This window comes from Syzygium oleosum, unplaced genomic scaffold (genome assembly GCF_021117445.2).
Source record: "Syzygium oleosum isolate NSW1041296 unplaced genomic scaffold, Sole_v2.1 Sole_v2.13, whole genome shotgun sequence".
Lineage (NCBI taxonomy): Eukaryota > Viridiplantae > Streptophyta > Magnoliopsida > Myrtales > Myrtaceae > Syzygium > Syzygium oleosum.
This window is the reverse complement of record NW_026607497.1, coordinates 6,543,649-6,564,651: the sequence shown is the minus strand read 5'-3', so window position 1 is coordinate 6,564,651 and position 21,003 is coordinate 6,543,649. Positions and strand designations below refer to the sequence as shown.

At 40.4% G+C, this 21,003-nt stretch overlaps 3 protein-coding genes and 1 pseudogene across 4 annotated transcripts in view; all 4 read left to right on the top strand.

Moving 5' to 3' along the window:
- Nucleotides 1-16,048, top strand: part of LOC115674959 (serine/arginine-rich splicing factor SC35-like) — a 35,204-nt gene extending 19,156 nt beyond the window's left edge. For both annotated transcript variants that reach the window (XM_030597496.2, XM_030597495.2), the window contains exon 8: nt 15,717-16,048. The gene's annotated coding sequence lies outside the window, so the exon portion shown is untranslated. The remainder of the gene's footprint in view (nt 1-15,716) is intronic.
- On the top strand, nt 593-1,165 carry LOC115674962 (putative receptor like protein 25). Its single transcript, XM_030597498.2, has one exon. It carries the CDS (start codon nt 593-595, stop codon nt 1,163-1,165), a length of 573 nt encoding a protein of 190 aa, XP_030453358.2.
- On the top strand, nt 11,829-16,048 carry LOC115675120 (serine/arginine-rich splicing factor SC35-like; annotated as a pseudogene).
- A 1,559-nt stretch (nt 16,049-17,607) lies between these two features.
- On the top strand, nt 17,608-19,588 carry LOC130139778 (receptor like protein 22-like). The gene has a single exon (XM_056317480.1). It carries the CDS (start codon nt 17,608-17,610, stop codon nt 19,507-19,509), a length of 1,902 nt encoding a protein of 633 aa, XP_056173455.1. The 3' UTR covers nt 19,510-19,588.
- Nucleotides 19,589-21,003: the final 1,415 nt, after the last annotated feature.

Below are 21,003 nucleotides of genomic sequence, written 5' to 3'. Positions count from 1 at the left end.
AATTTGACTAACCTAGTCTATTTACGTCTCAGTGAGAATCAACTATCGGGAAGATCTCTTTATCGATTTACAATGCCACCAGCCTTTCACTCCTCATCTTGTCTAACAATAGCTTAACCGGTAGCTTGCCCCAGTGCTTATCATACTGGAGCATTTGTTTATCAGTTTTGGACTTGCGAATGAATAGTCTTTCGGGCACGATCGCTCGAACATTTTCACCACAAAGTAGCTTGAGAACTCTTGACCTGAGTCACAATCAATTCGAAGGGGCATTGCCACAATCTCTTGTCAATTGCAAAAGCCCGGAAGTCCTAGATTTAAGCAACAAGAAGATAGATGATAAGTTCCCCGCAGGGCTGGGAAGATTGCCAGAGCTAAAAGTTCTTAATCTGAGGTCCAACAATTTTAAGGGTCTTTAAGATTTTCCAAGAGTAGCTCATCTCTTTTCCAAGTTGTACATTTTGGATCTCTCAAACAATGACTTTACTAGTCCTTTACCAGCCAATTTGATAGCGAAACTTCGAGGGATGATGAATGGGCAAAGTGGGCAAGAGCTGGAAAGAAATTCTATGAAGCTTCCGTGAATGTGATCATGAAAAGAAAGGAGATTCAACTAGAGAGGATCTTGACCATCTTCACAACCATCGACTTATCGCTCAACTCTTTTCAGGGGAACATCCCAAGTGTTATTGGAAATCTTCATTCTCTCGTAGGACTCAACCTTTCCCACAACCACCTCGTGGGTTCCATTCCTTCAACCTTTGGAAATTTGACTAACCTTGAATGGCTACATTTATCTTTGAACAAGCTTAATGGGAGGAGGGTTCCCATAGAACTGGGAGATTTGTCATTCCTTGGGTATTTGTACCTCTCAGAGAACCAACTTACAGGCCCCATACCTCAAGACAAGCAACTGAACACATTTACACGTGACTCATTTCGTGGAAACCAAGGCTTATGTGAAACTCCATTACGAAACACATGCCCCGGTGATGCTCAACCTCCTCCACCACCATCATCATTCTTCCAAAAGGATAGTACAAGAGAGCATGGTAACGGGTTTGATAGGAAAGCAATCGGGATAGGCTATGCATCTGGAATTGTGATTGGAATCTCAATAACGTATGTTACATGTGAAATTGGAAGACCCAAACAGCTTGCGTAAAAAATAAGAAGGATGGAGAGAAGAGGAGGCAAATGGATGAAGAAGCCAAAGTGGAAGGCCATCAAATTTCATGTAGGCCGATGAAAATGTTGGGAAGTGGTCCCTTTGAACTATGTGCAATGTAGATCAAGGAATATAATCCTTGTCAGATTGAAATGCAATTCGGCATATGGATGCTCGTTTTTATTATGTCATCATCTTCTTCTTTTAAGAGTGATGTCTGCATTGAGTCGATTGATTAGATGAACATGAAAGAGATCTCTCAAGAAAGAAACTCGCTTTGCATCAATAACCCCTATATGTCCTTTTCTTGCTTAGTGTACGCCATTTTTATATCTCCATGGGAAAGAAGATCAAGTGCTGTCCCATTTAGCCCGGATTTACATGGTTTTTTTTTATTCGGGTTTACATGATTGAATGTGCCGTTTAATATGTTCTTAAGGATCACTAAATTTGTCAATTGTCCCGTTCCAAATTTCTGTTGAAGTTGCAGGTCGGTATTAGATAGTTGACTTGCAGTCTTGCACCTATCATGCTTGTCTGCAATAGTGAACATGGGTACTAAGGTTCAAACCTCAAAGCATCTTCGAAGTTTAGATTCAAAGTACTCTTATTGCAAAATTCTAGGGTCCCCTTGGCACGAGTATATCAGTTTGAAACTTTTTGGAACATGAAAATTAATTTAGGGTAATGTGACACGGGTGTACCTGTTGCGAACCTCTCGGCGGAGCAAAGACGAGAAGACAAGTTTAGAGATAATGTCGAGTTGAAAACTAACGGTCCTCAATCAACGCGGGTTCTCCCAAACCATTATTTCGCGTGACATTGGAAAATTACAATTGAAATGGATCTATCTATGAAGTCCAACCTAATTAGGAGTCGTTACTAGCCTATTGAGGCCGGCTAGGAGTCCAGTGAAGAATGGGAGGTACCTCACTTTTACGCAATCAGAGATTTGAGGTCGGAAACTTGATAATACATATTCTTTAACTAGTGTCTTTTCGGTACGCTAACTTGATTGAATAGTTGCCTAAGTGATTTGCATGATCCTTACCCATTTTATAACCCTATGCCACTAAAAGATGCCCATGCGTGAGTGCGCAATTAGAATAAAGTAGACAATCACAACTGGTACGATAAGAATAAAGCATATGGAAGCAAATTCAATGAAGTGTCAAACAAAAAATTTACATGACCTTGTTATTAAGCCTAAGGACAACAACTTCCATGAGTTATGTTCAAATCGATTCCAATTTTTTCTAAGAGACTAACCTACCTAAATCTAAACTAAATTATAATGATATGACACGAATCCTATGCCTATGTGGCTAGATGAACTACGAAATTAAGCCTCCAATCATAACAATACACTTCAAAATCACGCCCAATCCACAGCCCACAGCAACGTTTAGTATGCAAGTCAGCCCATTCCGCTCATGCAAATGATGTTCAAACATGCAAAATCGACTAGGGATGACTTACATGCTAACGTGCCTTCGTACACATCTAAATTATAGTCAAACGGGACAAAACTTTAGTAAAACAAGCCCAGACGTCTCCAATCAGCAACATTCGAAGTGCACAATGCACAACTCATCTGAACAATCGACATAAAAACATGCCAACATCGCCAGGAAATCGACTTGCTAATATTTCAACATGAGCAATCAAAGCAACACCTGAACGGGGCTCGACTCAATTCAATTCACACCCAAAAAAACAGAAGTGACCCGCGACGTTCAGTACCAAGGCGGAAGCAACAACCCTGAGTTTCACATGAAAATAGTGCCTACACATACTAACGGCTTCTGATCAGAGAGATGAGAGGAGACGAGACAGATGTGTTTTTTGAAGAGACAAGCAAGACGAACGGCTTCTCTCAGAAATGATTCTGAGTTTTGTTCAAGAAATAGAAAACCTACTTTTTTTTGTTCTGATTTCTGGTTCAGAATCGGTTCTGGCACAAAAACTTGTCCCAGAAATAGAAAAATGAAATTGCGTTACCAAACGGGTTTCTGGTCCAAAACTGATTCTGGGAACAAAAAATCAGTTCTGGACAGAACCAGAATGGTTATCACGCTCTACCTAAAACGACTAGAAAACTAACCTCACAGTAACATGCCATCGAGAGCAATCAGAATGATCATCAATGACCTTGAGATTAACTCAAATCACATTCCATGATGAATGACAAGCAAGTATTCAACGAACGCAGCCCGCAATTTAATTACAGAAACGAAACCTAAACATGCTAAAAGTGATTGGAAACGATGGACACATTTAGGACTTAATTATGAACATGCAAAATGACACCCGAGCGGCGCTGAGTCTAGAACCAGCGGACTAAACTAGACTCATATTCATCAAACCAGGCTAAGCCCAAATCCATTAACTAATAAAACCCAAAGTTTTTTTTTTGGGGGGTCACTAAACGCCCACTCCCTACTAAATAAAGAAGCGGGAAAAGTGAAGAAGCGTTGGAAAAAGAGAGATTGAGAGGTGGAGAAAGTAGTCGGGTTAGTGGTCCATGTGTCAACTCCCTGATGAGATAATATGCGGTCTGTCTTCCAAAGGATTGTCTATTATATGATGCAAAGGTACATGACTTATGCTCATGCCCAAGATAATTTGAAGGAATTTAGTGGAAGAATTAGTGGAAGAAAAGATTTCATTTAGGTGTAACCATATCCGCACAGGAAAAGGCATAAAAATTGAAGCGTAGAATTCTGTGGAGATTCATTTATACATTTTAGTGTTTTGCTTCTGCCTTAAAAAGGCAAATAACATGCAAGATCAAAGCCTTTGGAGACTGCATTTAAGGAAGGAATTTCAAGAGGCACTCTTGCTCTTGGCTTAGTTTTGTTTGCTCATGGTCATATATGTTGACCGTCAACTGAGTTGGCTCTCCAATTGCCTATCCATTAGTCCAAGCATGGCTTATGTGGATACCTTATTGGTGAGTTGCTTCCAAGGAAGTTAGTTTGTTCCTCTATTGCAACTGTCAACCTGAAATACAGAATTACTTTCGCATGTGCTAAGTGGAACAACTTTTAGTTCAAGATCTTCCAGTTACTATTCCCTTTCCACTTTAAAAGAGCTTGAATGTTCTCTTACATCAGACAGACAAACCAAATGCTTGCTAGTATCAATGTTTGCTAGTAATCTGCATGGGAATTCCAGTGTCATGATACTTACTTGGTCCAATTCACATGAGCTTGAATCACCTAGTCTTTGATAGACCAAAGATGTTTTCTCATTTCACAATTATAGTCTCTTCTGACCACTTCATTTCAGTAAACACTCTACATTGAATGTTCTAGTAATGTTGAACACATCTGTATCACGAGAACATAGGGAAAATCTCATAGCAAAACTATAGTCCTATGCTCATGCTTCCAAAGTTGAGCATCCTTCCTTGCTCCCATCATTTGTTGCTGATTTTAGCTCGATTGGCATACACACACACACACACACATATATATATTTTAAAGTTGGTTATTCTGCTGCAGTCGTAGTTAACTACAATATCCGCAGCTTTACCTCTTCTCTGGTTTCATGTATTGTTTGGCAATTTTTCGTGATTTTCTGAAGATAAAACTTGTCCATGAACGTGTAGCATTGGTGCATGTAAAAACAAATGCCTTCACTGATGCCGAAGCACGAAAGAAATTAGGCTAAACAGTAGAATCGAAACGATAACGATGAACAAATTGTTCTCTCAATTGATTAACAATCAAAATATTCAAAGTCTACTCAAACGAAACCATAAAATAAGCTTATATATCCCCAAACCTAACCCTACTAGGATTAGTAAACATCAAAACGTAAATTTACGAAACTGCCCTTTACTAAATTAACCCATAAAAATACTAAAATAATAGAAAAACCCATCTAAACGACCCTGAATCGCGAAAATCCATCGTTAATCACAGCCAACGGCTGTGTGTATTAATCATCACGCCGTTTCGCTTTAGCCGACCAAATTTGAGCTCAATCCGAGATCGTTGACTTCGAGCCCGTCAGTTCGTCTAATCGTATAACGGGTCCACCGGTCCCCTTAGGTGCATCATCCTCCCCTGCTAGAGAAAGATTCGTCCTCGAATCTACTTCGCCTTCATTGTCGTCAATCTCTTCAGGATCTTCTTCCTCTTCAGCGTAGTAAGATGACAAATATGCTACATTAAAAGTTTCGGATACATTATACTTACCCGGCAAATCGATCTTGTAAGCATTGTCACTAATTCGTTCCAAAACTCTGAAGGGTCCATCAGCTCTAGGTTGAAGCTTGCCAAACCTTCCCGCTGGAAATCGTTCTTTCCTAAGGTGAATCCAAACTAGATCACCTTCCTTGAAGACGACTCTTTTCTTGCGTATATCCACGCGCTGCTTATAGTTCATGTTCTGCCTGTTGATCTGATTATGGACCTAGAAATGCAACTCTTTGATATGGTTTGCATGTTCTTCAGCTTCCGAACTAAATTGCTTAAGAACTGGTATCGGTGTGAGATCCAATGGAGTAATTGGATTACGCCCATAAATCACCTCAAAAGGAGTCTTGCCTGTAGTTCGGTTCTCAGATCTATTATATGCAAATTCTGCCTGAGGCAATGCCAAATCTCACTGTCGCGAATTATCTCCAATCAAACTCCGCAGCAAATTCCCTAAGATTTGATTGACAACTTCTGTTTGGCCATCAGTCTGAGGATGATGAGATGAACTAAACTTCAAACTTGTGCCCATGTATCTCCAAAGAGTGTGCCAAAAGTGACTCACATACTTCACATCACGATATGAGGTTATGGACTTAGGAATTCCATGTAGCTTAACAATCTCCTGCAGAAACAATCGAGCAACCTGTGAAGCATCATAGGACTTGCTACACGGAACAAAGTGGGCCATCTTCGAGAACCTATCAACAATCACCATTATTGAATCCTTACTCCCCTGCGTTCTTGGCAAACCCAAGACAAAGTCAAGACTGACATCCTCCCACGGTCCAACTGGAATTGGTAGAGGCATATACAGTCCTGCATTAGTACTCTTGGTCTTTGCCACATGACATACCCTGCACCTCTCTATAAAACGCGTCACGTCACGCTCCATCCGAGGCCAATAAAAATGTTCACTCAACAAGGCCTTCGTCTTATCCACGCCAAAGTACCCAGCTAAACTGCCAGCATGTCCCTCAATAATAATAGATTCCCTCAAAGAACATTGAGGAAACACAATCTGTTACCTTTAAATAGGTAACCCTCCACGATCTGAAATTGCCGAAAAGGCTCCATTTTGCTCTTCCTCCAGATATCCCCAAAATGAGGATCATCAACGTATAAATCTTTAAAAGTATCAAAGCCTAGAACTTTTACCTGCATCGTAGACAGCAAAGAGTGTTTTCTGCTCAATGCATCTGCCACACTATTTAGCACTCCCGCTTTATGCTTGATGGAAAAACTGAAAACTTGAAGGAACTCTACCCACTTCGCATGCCTTGCGTTCAATTTGTGTTGCCCATTGATGTATTTCAAGGCTTCATGATCAGAAAATAAGATAAACTCTTTCGAAATAAGATAGTGCCTCCAATGCTCCAAACTCCGCACAATAGCGTAAAATTCTTTATCATAAGTTGAATACTTCCTTTTCGTCTCATTCAACTTCTCACTAAAGAATGCCACAGGTTTACATTTTTGACTCAGGACACCCCTAATACCAACACCTGAAGCATCACAATGCACCTAAAAAATCTCATTAAAGTCAGGAAGCACGAGAACATGTGCTTCAGTCACCTTCTTCTTTAATAATTGAAAGGCAGCTTCTGCCTCCCTAGTCCACACAAATTTACTTCCTTTCAGACAATCCATTAGAGGTGCAATAATAGTGCTGAAATCCCGAACAAATCTCCGATAAAAAGACGCAAGCCCATGAAAGCTACGTACCTCATGAATATTTTTCGGAATCTCCCAATTTGTAATAGCCTCAACCTTAGCTGGGTCCATCTGAATGCCCTCCTTAGTTACTATATATCCCAAAAAAGTCAGACGATCAGTTAGGAAGTGACACTTCATGGTATTAGCATATAATTTCTGCTCCCTCAATGTCTCGAACACCCATCTCAAATGCTGCAAGTGTTGATCAGTCGACGCACTATAAACCAAAATATCATCGAAATATACGATGACAAACTGGCCAATAAAAGGACGAAACACCTGATTCATCAATCTCATAAAGGTGCTCGGCACGTTAGATAACCCAAAAGGCATCACCATCCACTCATACTGACCATATCGAGTTTTAAAAGCGGTCTTCCACTCATCTCCAGGACGCACCCTAATCTGATAATATCCACTCCTCAAGTCTATCTTCGAAAAGATAGTCGCTCCATACAGCTGATTAATTAAATCATCAAATCTCGGGATAGGAAAGCTATACTTGATCGTGATCTTATTGACAGCTCTGCTATTCACGCACATTCTCCACGACCTGTCTTTCTTAGGACCCAACAAAGCCGGCACTGCACAAGAGCTCATGCTCTCTCGAATTGCACCCTTTTCTAATAGTTTATGCACTTGTCTTTACATCTCCTCATGCTCCTTAGGATTCATTCTGTAAGCTACCTTATTAGGAATAGCAGCTCCTGGAATGAGATCTATACAATGCTGAATGTCCCTCATGGGTGGCAATCTAGGTGGCAATTTCTCTGGTACGACATCAGCAAACTCCTCAAGTATAGGCAGAACTTGAGTTGAAATTTCTGGACTATCAAGATTCTGCTCCATGACTACAACAGCAAAAAGCTCTGGGGCATTCACCGCCTCCTCCTGGAACTCTGATTTGGAAAGCATATTGCTTTTCCCTTCTTTTCTCAAATCTGAGGACCCAGAGTAATGGTCCGACCATCTTTCTTGAAGGTGTATGTATTTTTGAATCCGTCATGCTGTGCTTTCCTGTCAAACTGCCAAGGTCTTCCTAACAGAATATGACAAGCATCCATTGGAACTACGTCACCCCACACTTCATCAGTATATTTCTTCCCAATCGAGAACTGCACTAAACACCTCTTGCTCACTTTTACCTCATTCCCCTTCCTAAGCCATGACAGCTTATATAGTTGAGGATGTTCGACAGTTTTCAACCCCAACTTTTCTACCATAGTGGTAGATATTACATTCTCGCAACTTCCCCCATCAATTATCATACTACACACCTTTCCCCCACTAGTGCACTTAGTATGAAAGATATTATGCCTGAGCCACGATTCATCATCTACCTCAGCAATATTTAAAACCCGACGTACAACTAAAGACTCACCAGAATCGGCATAGATAATGTCCTCCGGATCTAGATCCGCATCTTCTTGCTCTCCATCAGATTCATCATAAGTTGGGTCTTCATCAAAAGTTGGATTATCTACAAGTATCACAAAATGTCGGTTCGGACAATCAGCAGCAAAATGCCCGAGTCCTTAACACTTGAAACATCGCTTGCCTGCAACTCCTCCCCTGTTAGATCCAGCACTACCCTGCTCTCCTTTTATTGCAGATTTTGAACTAGCGCCCTTAACTGCTGCCGGGGTTGAAGAACTCCCTGCTTTCTCTTGGGACTCTTTATCTGACCACTTAGAACCACTGCTAGACCACTTGGACTTACTGCTCTTTCTTTTGAACTGCCCCTCCACCTTTAGGGCTAGTTTGCACACATCCTCATATGTCCAATACTGCTGTAATTGGACAACATCAGAGATCTCATATCGCAGCCCTGCCAGATATCGAGCAATCGTCTACTCGTCTTCCTCCGCCACATCACAATGCATCTGCAAGCGATCAAATTCCTCTGTAAATTCCTTAACTATTTTATCATCTTGCTTGACGTTATGATACTCGATAAACGCCTCTTGCCTATAATGGGTAGGCAAAATTTTTTTTTGCAACAACTTTTTCATCTTCTCCCAGCGATCCACCTTCGGCTTCCCCTCTCTAGCACGTTGCTTTTTCACGTGTTCCTACCAAATTGAAGCATGTTTTCGCAGCCTAATAGCCACTAACTTCACTTTTTGTCCCTCAGTTAGGTCTTTAAGATCAAAAATCCATTCTACCGTATGTAACCAATTAATAAACTCATCAGGATGAGCCTTACCATTAAACTCAGGAATCTCGATCTTCATCCCGAAATTTTGAGAAGAGCGCTGATTTCCAGGTCGTACTCCTCGATTCCACCCCTGGTTCAGAACCTCGAAAGGGTTTACATCCTCCTCTTCATCATCGAATGGATCCTCAGATTCTGCTTCTTCTTCGGATTGAGTGTCAAGCCTTGCCTCCGCAAGACGTCGCTCCAAATCCTGGATTCGCCTTCTCTGTTCCTGAATTTCTATATCTCGCAGGTCTCTCAGACGCAGCTGTTCATCTGCATCAGGAACGACTCCACGCCCCCGGCCTCCACGAGCACGCTGTCTTCGACTACCTCGATTCTGTTCAGCCATTGATTCAGAGAACCTAGGCTTTGATACCAATTGATGCCGAAGCGCGAAAGAAATTAGGCTAAACAGTAGAATCGAAACGATAACGAGGAAGAAACTGTTCTCTCAATTGATTAACAATCAAAATATTCAAAGTCTACTCAAACGAAACCCTAATTCGAACCTCAAAGTATCTTCGAAGTTTAGATTCAAAGTAATCTTATTGTAAAATTCTAGGGTCCCCTAGGCCGATAAACTAAAGATTTTTCGTGTTTGCAGATTTTTGAAGTTGCTGGTAATTTTCAAATACTATTCGCAAAAAAATATAACCGGTAACTTACTTATGAGCGAACTTGTCAATAAGTTACCAATATCATAATGAATTTATCAAGTTCGTAGTTAATTAGTAACTTTTTTCTAAATTCTAGGGTTAGTATAATAAAAAATCCCAAACTAGTATATCCGTGCCGCATTTAACCAAACTGATTTTCGTGTGTTGACACCTAAATTTTGGCTAACCATTTAGTGTTTAATTTGCATAGAAAATTAGCGATTAAATTTTAACCCCTAAAAAAATATTAAAATTGCATAGCATATAGTTTAGGATCATGTAGGTTAATTGCATTCCACATTGAACCGGCGGTGGCGAGCGAGCATAAAATTCATCACGTAAACCGAGTTCGGGCACCGAATGAAACTTGGCTCACTTAGGGAATAGGGGCCGAAAAATTACAAGACAAAAGGGCCTTGGTTATCTTAATTTGAGCTTAAATTAGCTCATTAAATTTAATTGAATAAATGCCCAAATTAATTCAGTCCACTTGGAATTAAATAAAAATTAAAAGATAAAGCCTAAGCCTAAGCCCATTAGCACTAGGAAGCCCGGCCAATTAACCTAGATTGCGATATCAATATATGATTATACCCCTCAGTCAAGGGGACTCTCATAATTTCAGAGATCAAAATTTTTAGAGATTTTTAGAGGGAGCGAGAGGGCACACAATTGATGTATACGGCCATAATTGAGAGTGTTGAAGGGAGAGAGATTCATGCCCCGTTGGAGGTTCACCACTTTGCAGAAGACACCAAAAAGTGATCTTCGCCTTGAGATAGATTGACGAGGGAAGAGAAAGCTTCAAAGGAGTGGTTACAAAGATGGACGCCTCCACTATTACAAGACGTCCTGGAAGAGATACGAAAAACAAAGGAAGCAGGCGCGTTCCCTACCGTTGTGATCTCCAGTTCGTGGCTTTAGCGACACGAACCCCCTTTACCGAGTTGCCACCATCATGCCTTGCTATGTGATTGCCGCCCTTATCAAGTTCTCTGGAGATATCCACAAGTCAGGCGAGTCCCCGGAAAGTTAATCGAGCATTTGCAGTCCCTCGACGGTCCACGGCGAAGTATCTAGACAAAGGCATTCACAAGAGGCTCGGCCATTGGAGAATTCAAAAGGAGAGTATGCTCGGCTACATATACTCATGTACTTTGAGTTTCTTGCAGAATTCTTTCACAGCGGGCGCTCACCTGTAAAAAGTTGAAACGCCCCAACATCAATCTAGTGCCAAGTGGAGGGAGACTCAGTGGAGATCATAAAGCGTAGGGGACAAGAACAAAAGCCACTCAAAAGAAGAAGACGAATTTACTTGGAAGAGCTAGTTTGACTAGAGAGTCCGTAACCGAAGCATCACCGCGTCTCATTGACGTCCAGCGAGCTTTGCTCTTTTATCGCCGTGACTAATCTTTCCATTAGATTTCTGTGGAGCTTACCGCCCCTGACCACCGTCGCAAGCTAGCCGAGGCCGAGCCCCACCGTCAGTATGCCACCATCGACCGACCCGTGATCCGCAATCCCGGCGATTCAAATTTGGAAAGTAATCGGCAAATCAAGTAAAGATCTCTATCCGGTATATTTTCAAAATATTTAGATTCCTAGTTTGAATATTTTGAGTATTCCGTGAATATTGTGTGAATTGCTAGATATCTTATGATAGTATGTGCTATATCCGTAATATTTGAAAACACTCAAAATTAGGAATTATTCTTAATTTGGCAACATATCTAGATGATTATCCGACCTTATCCCTAAGGTACGATATGCGGCGATACGGAAATCGTTATTTCATCCATAACTATTTGGATGCGATAATCGATTTTATCTGCTTTCCAAATTCAAATAATCGGCTCTCCATCGATATCTATAATCTTATAGATATGACTGTTAGGTCGATTCTCTTTCCTAATTCGAATTTGATAAGAAGAATCTTGCGGATTGCGTGGATTGTTTGAGTGCGGTTGTTATCTTTGTTTAATTATTTTTTTTAAATAAAGAAAATCTAAAAATATGTTAAATAGGATTTCAATTAGAAGTTTTGCGTGTTTAGAGAATATAGGATAATTATTTAGTGATTAGAAACCATGGACACATTAAGACTTAATTATGAACAATCAAGATGACACATGAGCGGAGCTAAGTCTAGAACCAGCAGACTAAACTAGTCGCATTTCGGGAGATCAGGGCCGCCGGACATCACCGACACCTACTCCCTCCTCATCCTCAACATCTCCTTCCGTAACTCCCTCCCTCCTCCTCTCCTAACATCCCAAACTCCTCTTCGTCTCCGTCCGCTCTCTCATCGACGCCTCGCCGCCGCGGGCGGGCGGTTGTTGTTTCGTTTCGCAGGGACCACCGCCGACGACCTCTTCCCTCTCTTCGACAAGTACGGCAAGGTCATCGACGTGTTCATCCCCAGGGACCGGAGGTACGTGTAGTTTTTACCCTCTGGGCTCGGCGCTTTTGCCTTTGTGGGTCGCGTGTTGAGGGTTGGGGCTTCTTTCGGGTTGCCGTGTCCTGATGCGGCCCGTGCCAGGACTGGGGAGTCGAGGGGGTTCGCGTTCGTGAGGTACAAGTACGCGGACGAGGCGCAGAAGGCGGTGGACAAGCTTGATGGTGTCGCTCTTGCTCTGATTTTTTTTTTAGTTCCTTCGGTCACGAGGGTTTCTGTTTTGCGTTGTGGGGGAATGCTTGGATTGGCGTTTGATTTCTTGTTTGGTTTTCTTGTTGGAAGGGAGAGTCGTGGATGGGAGAGAGATTGGGGTTCAGTTCGCGAAGTACGGTCCCAATGCTGAGAGAATGTAAGCTGTTTAATTTTCTCTATCTCTTAGTTTTCGAATTGGTGAAATAGATTGTGCCTTTTTCTGGTCAAGAATCAGTGCAGTGCTAATCTGGTACGAGCTCACTGGAGGGAATTTGGTGTTTTTGGAATAAACCTTCAAATGGTACAAGTTGCTGTCACCTTGTTAGTATGGTTCTGTCAGTGGAGGATTCGTTTTGCAAAATAACCTGCAAAAGATGGCCTAAAGAAAATTAGAAAGTAAATATCTTGAATAAATTAGCTTTCATTTTCTTATTATCAATTTTTCTGATGAGCTCGGCCTCTATTACGCAACAGCGATAAGGGGAAGATTGCCGAACCGGTTTCAAAGATAAGAAGGCGGTCAAGGAGTCGTAGTCCTCGTCCAAGGTATGGCTTAAGTTTGTTAAGTTAGTAAAGTCATTCAAATTGTGTGTATGTATGCTAAACTGAGAAAAATTCTGCACTTGATTATAAATGCGGGTTGAATGTGTCAATAACTGTCTGTAACTCCCCATTGCTTTAGTTGTGGATTGTGTTTGAGGTTAAAATTCCTAAATCACTTCTATGGATTGGTTAAGGTATTTGGTCGTCTTATACTTAGACGAGCCTGTTTACTAGCTGCACAATTCATATATCTCTACATTTCAATAGCTAATAAATGTTGCCATAACTTTGATTGGGATTTAATAAAGGTAGCTAACACTTCGATGGGGATCCTGATTGAAATTTATGAGAAAATCGGCAGGGTCAATTTACCATTGAAATCATGATGCTACTACAGTGGATAGAGGACCCATGACTAGAGCCCTTTGATGTACGAAGGTTTAAGCTATCTAATTTCTTTTCAATGACTTGTGAAGATGTTTAAAGAGGAACGGGAGGGAAATTTTCTCAGTTTACCTCAACATGAGAGGACACCTGTCCCTTTGGGTTAACAATGTCACTGCCAATTTATTTTATAGGTTCCCTCCTGGCCTTATTAAAATCAAATTGCAAACTTTGTGAGTGATATTTACCATCCCTTGTTAGTTGTCCGCAAGTAATGAAAGCAATCGATCAAGTTCATGGAGAGAACTGATTCTACGGAGGAGTTAATGCTGTTAACAATGATGATAAGCTTGTTTACGCATCTTATGGCTTATGGAAAATATCTATACATTTTTAAAGATACAAATCATAATATATATTAACATTGAAATGACATTAAAGGCAATCACTTTTAAAGAATTGGGGCGATATATATATATTAAATTTCTTCACGGTAATCAAATGTCAAGAAATGGGGTCACATCCCAAAAGGTGTAATCCTGGAGCTGAATTTGAATGCCTAAAACCAGAGTTACTCACACGCATAGTAAATTTGACTCTTTAGTTCTTCAGATAGTGGATTGGACTTTCCCACCTTTGCTTGAGATCTAAGCAACTAAGTTTGGAAACGCAATTTCCAGAAAAAGGTTGGGAGTGCAGTTACATTATGGTTGCTCAAGCCAGCTAAGCAACTGGTCATCATTTTTATTACTTTGGAAAAAGAGTAACTGGATAATTTGGACCATAAGGGATACAACACATCAGTCTAATCAATCATTGAGTGACAGAATTGATTATGAGAATCACCTGACTAGCAAAACAATTTGATGATTGAAGGGCCAAATTTAGGGCTTTGAGTTGAACTCCAACGATTCCTCAATTTAAATGAAAATTTGAGCTTTAGTTTTTGTCTGAGTCTTTTAATTGCAAAATCCAGTGTTATAGTAAAAAAATGTAGTTAATTTTGATGTAAAATTAAGTGGGTTCCATTTTCCAGTGAAAAGATGGCGTCAGCCGCAAGATTAGGACTGATCGAACATTCACCAAAAGATTTAGAACTCAATTGATTAGTGGGACAATGTGTAAAACGTTGATGACTTGTTTTGCACTTTTCCCAAAACTATTTTTATTAATTTGTGCTGGATGAAGAGCTCATGAACTTGGACTTACTCCATCAGCACTTGATGATACATCCTAGCAATATTGTGACTGTGTCGCCTATAACTAAAATGTTCATGCATGAAACTGTAAACTCCGGTGGCCTCCTTTTAACAAGTCAGTATGTTGTCAATGTGGTGTTGCTAATTTCTTTCATCCAGTTCCCATTATGTCATTGAGTTGTTGGTTTCTAGTTTCTGCTTTTTTGTCATTTAAAGCTTTGAAACAACAGTTCAGATATTAGGTGACATCCAAGCTTGTTGCACCTTGTTCTTTTGTTCGTAGTGAAATGAACAAAATAGAATATCCACTGATGTGACATCAAGTAGTGGTTAACCCTTAGCCATCTTAATGAGTTGTTGCATCTTGCAGAGTTGCAAGTAATTCCCTCTCATTCTCTACTGCAACTGATAGTAAAATGGATTTTCAGGTACAGAGACGAATTTAGAGACAGCGATTACAGGAGGAGAAGTCGCAGTAGAAGCAGAGGATGATATGATCGCGACAGGAACAGAGACAGGGAAAGGAGTTATCGTCACCGAAGTAGGAGCTATAGCGCAAGTACTGACCATCGCAAAAACGGAAGGTCACCCAAGTATGATGACGAGGACCGAAGTCGGAGTGGATCATACAGAAGGTGAGGGCCCTCCTTGTTTCCCTTTAATGCTTCTTTTGGTCATCTTTTGTTGAGAGTTTTTATATGATTGGAGTTCCCCAATTTTCAGTTCATCCCGTAGCCCGCGGAAAGCTGAACATGAGAGGAGTCCCTCTCCTAATCAGAGACCTTCTACACTTGAAAGTCCTGATGTACGAAATGGTGAAAGAGTTTCTCAGGTCCACAGAGATATGCCCAGTGAACGTCCTGCCGATTCCCCTAGCGCATCTCCATGAAGTCCGTAGATGGAGTGGTAAAGTGACGTGAGTGGATTTGTTGCTTATGTCCCACTCTATTGCAACTATATGGACCTTATGTCTCTGCTTTTTTGTGTTGCCTATTTAGGAAAGATGAGTGTGCAAGGTCGTGAGAGTCATTTTTGCTCAACAAACAATATTACTTTCTCCTGAGGTGCTCTTGATTGGGTGGACAGAGACTTCCTTGCATGTGGTGATTTAGATATTAATCCTAGGTTTAGTCGGGCATAATGTCTTCCTTCTTTGAAGGCAGCTAGTCCGTCAATTCTGACCTAGGTGGTTATTGTGATACTCTGATCTTATTCTTGTGCTGTAATGTGCATTCATGAAGTCCATTTAAAGTCTTTCTTGTAATGTACTTTTTCATCGGTCTCTGCCTCCACTTTACACTTTTGTCAATGGGGTGTGTCGGATTAATCATACATACTGTGCATGGACAATGAGGGACTTAATTGTACTGGTGTGATCCCGCACTTTTGTTTGCCATATTTTTGGGTCATAATCCACTAGCCATCTCCAAAGGTGGTCGGCTAAGAGTGCCATATGGTTTTTTATTCTTCATGAAATCATGCTTCTGAATTTAGTATGGTTTTTATATTCTCAGAACGGTGGGTGTTCCGATTTGGCATCCTTTCTTTTGGCAATTTTTTCGAGTCTTGACAAAGTTGCTTGAAAATGGGTTCCATTTGTTGGCTTTACATTCAGCTGATCCTAACGTGCAATGATTGGGTGATGAAAAGTCACGGCATTACTAGTCTTTTAAAGAGATGAGGCGATGTTGGTCTTATGAATTGTTCAGACGACGTGATTGCCCTATTTCCTTTTTCTCTTAGTTCTTTACGATGGTCTTCTCATTTCTGAAGGTGAAGGATTAAGCTAGCATGCAGCACGACATTATAGTGGTTTCCTGAAGGTTCATGGTGATATTGAGTATAGGATGGGACCTAGAAGAGCCCTATGAAGCCCTGCTTGAATACGTCTGCTTTAGGTTCCGGCGTGTCATATTGTTGTACGGCTGGAATAGGATGAGGAACACAACCTGGCGATGGTAGTGGCCTTAGCATCATATGTTGTGCTCTCGGAGCGACAAATTTGAATGTTCTATATTTATCAAACATTTTGAGTTAACTGTTGTCTCGAATATTGTGGCCCTCCGCAAGTGGAAGTCCAGTCTTGGGAGCCATTTGGTTTCTTCGCACCTCTCCTCGTAATGTCACTGGTTCTGATTTGACCGTGAGTCCATGCGCTTGGTATGGCATCTCCTGCAATCTGGCCGGAAGTGTGATTGGGATTAATCTCACCAGCGTCGATGTCGAATTTACATGCTTGGCGAATTCCCATTCTCATCTGTGATGGGACTAAGCGTAAATAATCTCTCCGCCTCAAATCGGTCTCCCGAGCAATCTCACCTTTCTTGCCTCTTTTTCAATTGGTTCTCGGGGAAAATATTGCCGGAGATCAAACTAACTCAGTAGTATGTCTACAACTATTCCCTTTCTAGTTCTATTTCTCCTGAAATGGGAAAATATGACAAATTTGGAAGGGCTCCACATGGACACCAACTTCCTGACAGGACCAATTCCTTCCACTTTGGGGAACTTAACCAAATTTCACAGCTGAATCTATTTGCTAATGAGCTTACAGGTTCCATCCCACTGGAACTAGGGGACGTAAAACTTCTTATCTCGTTGAGCCTTCATGTAATAAACTTCTTAGATGATAATCTGCCGGTTCAATCCCGCCGACATTAGGCAATTTGATGGAGCTTTCTCTTCTTTATCTCTATGGTAACAAGCTTTTGAGTCACATTCCTGATGAGATAGGAAATCTCCGCTCTATGCTTGTCAGGCATAGAGCTGAGTACACATCAGATCACCGGCCCAATTCTTTCTTCTTTGGTTAACTTGACCGACTTAGTATATTTGTTCTTCTGCGAGAATTAGCTGTCTGTATTGATACTTGGATCCTTGGAGGATCTAATGAACTTGGAGGTGCTGCAGTTGGATACCAACCAGTTGAGTGGCTCCGTACCAGAGAACTTGTGCCGCGGTGGATCTGTCCAAAACTCACAGCTGAGTGGCAACAACTTAAATGGTTTTATCCCCATAAGTTTGAGAAATTGCACAAGCTTAGTCATAGTACGCCTTGAGAAAAACCAGTTCACTGGAAACATATCTGAGACCTTCGGTGTCTACCCCAACTTGTATTATATCGATATGAGTTTCAACAAGTTCTATGGAGAAATCTCAACAAATTGGGGAAGTTGCACGCGTTTAGTTGCTCTAAGGATTGCTGGAAATAACATCACGGGTAACTTGCCTCCTGAGATTGGAAACGCGAGTCAACTACAACAACTGGATCTTTCTTCCAATGGTTTATTTGGCGAGATTCCAAAAGAACTCGGGAAATTGAAACTTCTACACCGACTCAGCCTATACAACAATAGTCTTACCGGTCCAATTACTTTTTCTTTGGCTGATTTGACTCACCTACAAGTATTACTCCTCAACGACAATCAACTTTCGGGACGGTGGCCAGTAGAAGGTTTCTCAAATACCTCATTGTTAGCAATTAGTTTGTCCAACAACAAATTTGATGGTCCACTTCCACTTCCATCACCCTTCACAGAGTTCTATTTGACCGCAAATAATAAAATAGCTGGGAAGATCCCTTCATCAATATGCAATGCCACCTCCCTCTCAGTCCTTGTCTTGTCTAATAATAGCTTAGCCGGTAGCCTACCCGAGTGCTTATTAAACTCTAATTTATCGGTTTTGAACTTGCAAATGAATAATCTTTCAGGCACAATCCCTGGAACATTTTTGCCACAGAGTAGCTTGAGAACTCTAGACTTGAGTGAAAATCAATTTGAAGGCACATTGCCACAATCGCTTGTCAATTGTAAAGACTCGGAAGTTCTAGATTTCAGCAATAATAAGATAGAGGATAAGTTCCCGGCATGGATGGGAACACTGCCAGAGCTTAAAGTTCTTTCTTTGAGGTCCAACAATTTGAAGGGTCATTTGGATTTTCCAAGGGTAGCTCATCTCTTTACCAAGTTGCACATTTTGGACCTCTCGAACAATAACTTCGTTGGTCCTTTACCAGCCAATTTGATAGCGAAACTTCAAGTTATTATGAACAGACAAAATGATAAAGAGCCGCAAGACAAATCTTTGTACATGGAGGACTCAAATCCGTTACTCTATGAAGATTCCGTGGAAGTGGTCATGAAAGGAAATAAGATTCGGTTAGTGAGGATCTTGACCATCCTTACATTTATCGACCTATCGCTCAACTCTTTTCAAGGGAACATCCCAAATGTTATTGGACATCTCCATTCTCTCATTGGGCTCAACCTTTCCCACAACCACCTCATGGGTTCCATTCCTTCAACCCTTGGAAATTTGACTAACCTTGAATGGCTAGATTTATCTTCAAACAAGCTTAGTGGGAGGATTCCTATAGAACTGGGAGATTTGTCCTTCCTTGGGTGTTTGGACCTCTCAGAGAACCAACTCACAGGCCCCATACCTCAATACAAGCATCTTAGCACATTTACAAGCGACTCATTTCGTGGAAACCTTGGCTTATGTGGAACTCCATTACATAACACATGCCCCGGTGATGCTCATCTTCCTCCACCACCACCACAATCGTTCTTTCAGGAGGATAGTACAAGAGAGCAGGTAGGTGGGTTTTATAGGAAAGCAGTGGGGATAGGCTATGCATCCGGAATCGTGATTGGAATCTCTGTAGCATACATTTCATGTGAAACTGGAAGACCCAAGTGGCTTGCGAGAAAAGTGAGAAGGATGGAGAGAAGAGCCAAATGGATGAAGAAGCCAAAGCAGAAGGCCATCAGATTTCATGGAGGCTGATAAAACTGTTGGGAAGTGGTCCCTCTGAACTATGTGCAATGTAGATCAAGGAATAAAATATTTGTTAGATTGAAATGCAATTTCGAATGTAGTAGCTCGATTTTTTTTATTTTATCGTATTCTTCTTTAAATGCGATTTCTGAATTGGGTTGATTGATTAGATGAACATGAAAATAACTTGCTTTGCATCGTTAACCCCGTCCTTTTCTTATTTGGTGTAAGCCATTCCTATTTTCTCCATGGGAAAGAAAGAAAGATGAAGATCTGCCGAAGCCCATTTACCTGGGTTTGCATGATTGACCGTGCCATTGAAGTGTGTCCTTAAGGATCACTAAATTTGTCATTGTCCTACTCCAAACTACTGTTGAAGTTGCAGGTGAGTATTAGATCGTTTATTTGCAATCTTACACCTATCATACGTGTCTGCAATAGTGATCATGGGTACTAAAGGTTCAAACCTTAAAGCATCTTTGGAGTCTGGATTCAAAGTAATCTTATTGCAAAATTCTAGGGTCCCGTAGGCCCAAAAACTGAATTTTTTCCATGTTTGTAGATTTTTTAAGTTGCTGGTAATTTTCAAATACTGTTCGAAAAATAATATAGCCGGGAACTTGCTTGTAAGTTAACTTGTCAATTTTCAACCAAAATAGAAAAACTTATCAATAAATTACCACCATGATAATGAATTATACCGACTTCATAGTTAATTAGTAAGTTAGCAACCTCTTTTAAATTCTACAAGTACAGAGAGTAAATTACCAACATTACGATGAGTTTATCATCTTCCTGATAAGCTTGTAACTTACTAACTTCTATTAATTTTTACAAGTAAGATTAATAAATCACCAACATTCAAATGAATTAGTGAGTCACTGACTTCTTTTAAGTTTTAGAACTGTAGTTAGTAATTTTTTTTAACTGTAGTTAATAATTAACAACATTGCAATAAATTCATTAATGTCCAAATAAACTTGTAAGTTACCCCCTTCTTTTCAAATTCTACGACTATGTTTAGTCAATTGCGATTTACCAATGTCCAAACAAATTAATGAGGTACTAATTCAATTTAGAGTTTAGAAGTATGGTTTAACATTTCCATGAATTTACCAAAGTCCAAATAAATTAGTAAGTTACTTTCTTCTTTTAAATTTTAAAATTAAAATAATATTTTCACCTTAAACTTGCACCAACGACTGTAGGAATTCCATGACAGCCGCGTAACACAGGTTGAGTGCTAACTTTTATTAAGTAAATTGAAAAGCAATAGATTAATTATAAACAATTTCTAGTTAAGTAGATCCATTCCCCACTTTCTCCACTTTCTCTGTCCAAACCACCCATTTTTCGCGCGCGCGCGCACACACACACACATATATATATATATATATATAAGTTACTAATATATATATTAAGAATATATATCGAAAAGAACTTAGAATATATTACTTTATATGAAGTTATTAATTGAAAGAAATTAGTAACTTATTTGATTTA